Source organism: Marmota marmota, unplaced genomic scaffold (genome assembly GCF_001458135.2).
Source record: "Marmota marmota marmota unplaced genomic scaffold, marMar, whole genome shotgun sequence".
In the NCBI taxonomy this organism is placed as follows: domain Eukaryota; kingdom Metazoa; phylum Chordata; class Mammalia; order Rodentia; family Sciuridae; genus Marmota; species Marmota marmota.
This window is the reverse complement of record NW_025999900.1, coordinates 38,333,619-38,334,706: the sequence shown is the minus strand read 5'-3', so window position 1 is coordinate 38,334,706 and position 1,088 is coordinate 38,333,619. Positions and strand designations below refer to the sequence as shown.

General features: G+C 43.9%; 1 protein-coding gene across 1 annotated transcript in view; it reads right to left on the bottom strand.

Annotated features, from left to right (window-relative positions):
• Ttc9 (tetratricopeptide repeat domain 9) overlaps window positions 1-816 on the bottom strand; it is a 34,229-nt gene extending 33,413 nt beyond the window's left edge. The window contains exon 1 of the mRNA XM_015488201.2: window positions 797-816. Within this exon, the coding sequence (XP_015343687.1) occupies window positions 797-816 (20 nt within the window). The remainder of the gene's footprint in view (window positions 1-796) is intronic.
• Between the last annotated feature and the right edge of the window lie 272 nt (window positions 817-1,088).

Here is a 1,088-nt window from a genome sequence, read left to right as displayed (position 1 = left end):
CATTTTTTTTTTTTTTTTTTTTTGGTACTAGGCTTTGAACTCAGGAGCCCTCAACCCCTGAGCCACATCTCCAGCCCTATTTTGTAGTTTATTTAAAGACAGGGTCTCACTGAGTTCCTTAGGGCCTTGCTAAGTTGCTAAGACTGGCTTTGAACTTGCAGTCCTCCTGCCTCAACCTCCCAAGCTGCTGGGATTACAGGCATGTGCCACCACACCCAGCTGGACACACTCTTAAGGTACTAAATTATACCTTATGTTTTCTGAGTACCTAACTTTTCTGAGTGCTTTAATGTCTTCAATCTCACTTGATCCTCACATTAGCCTCAGAGAGGGAAATGATTCTCTTCTCACTGAGCCAACCTATGGTTCAGTGTTTAAGAAGCTTTGGACTCAGGCAGGTATGGGCTGGAATTCTATCTTTACTATTTCCTGGACAAGTTATTCAACTTTAGACAACCTCAAATTTCCCCACTTATTAAGTCAGGGATGGTGCTTGCCTTATAGGGTGGTTGCCAAGCACCTTGTGAGTGTTCAACAGGTGGTAATTTTGTTGCTGGTTAAATCCTTCATCATTGGATCCTATAATGTTGTGGCAGAACTCCAGTTAATCCATAAATATTTGCCAAGTGATCTATCAGGTTGAGCAGAGAGAAGAAATTGGGGTTGGGTGCTCTGAATCTTCATCATTACCAGTGTGCAAAGTTCCTCAGGTAGAAAGGGACACAGAGGACAATTGTTGGATGAACTCCAGGCCTGGGATTTGGTACTGTCAGAAATAAGACATGCATTGGGTTACCAGGACCGGATGGTCACCATCTTTAAAGGTGAGACAATTATCGATGTGCTACAATTGCTTCCCCTCCCAGCCCCATGTCCCGGCTCAGTGGTATAGTATCCTATTCTGAGAGTTTTACTTTGAGGGCAGGGCTGCAAGAGACACGTAACCCATGTGGTACAACAGTATGTACAAAGCAGACTCAACACAGGAGCTTAGTACTAGCTCACATAAAAGAGAATGCGAATGAAGAAGGAGGGAAATATTATGGGCGGGAGGATGGAGTGAGAGGAGAATTACTATGCCCATCTGT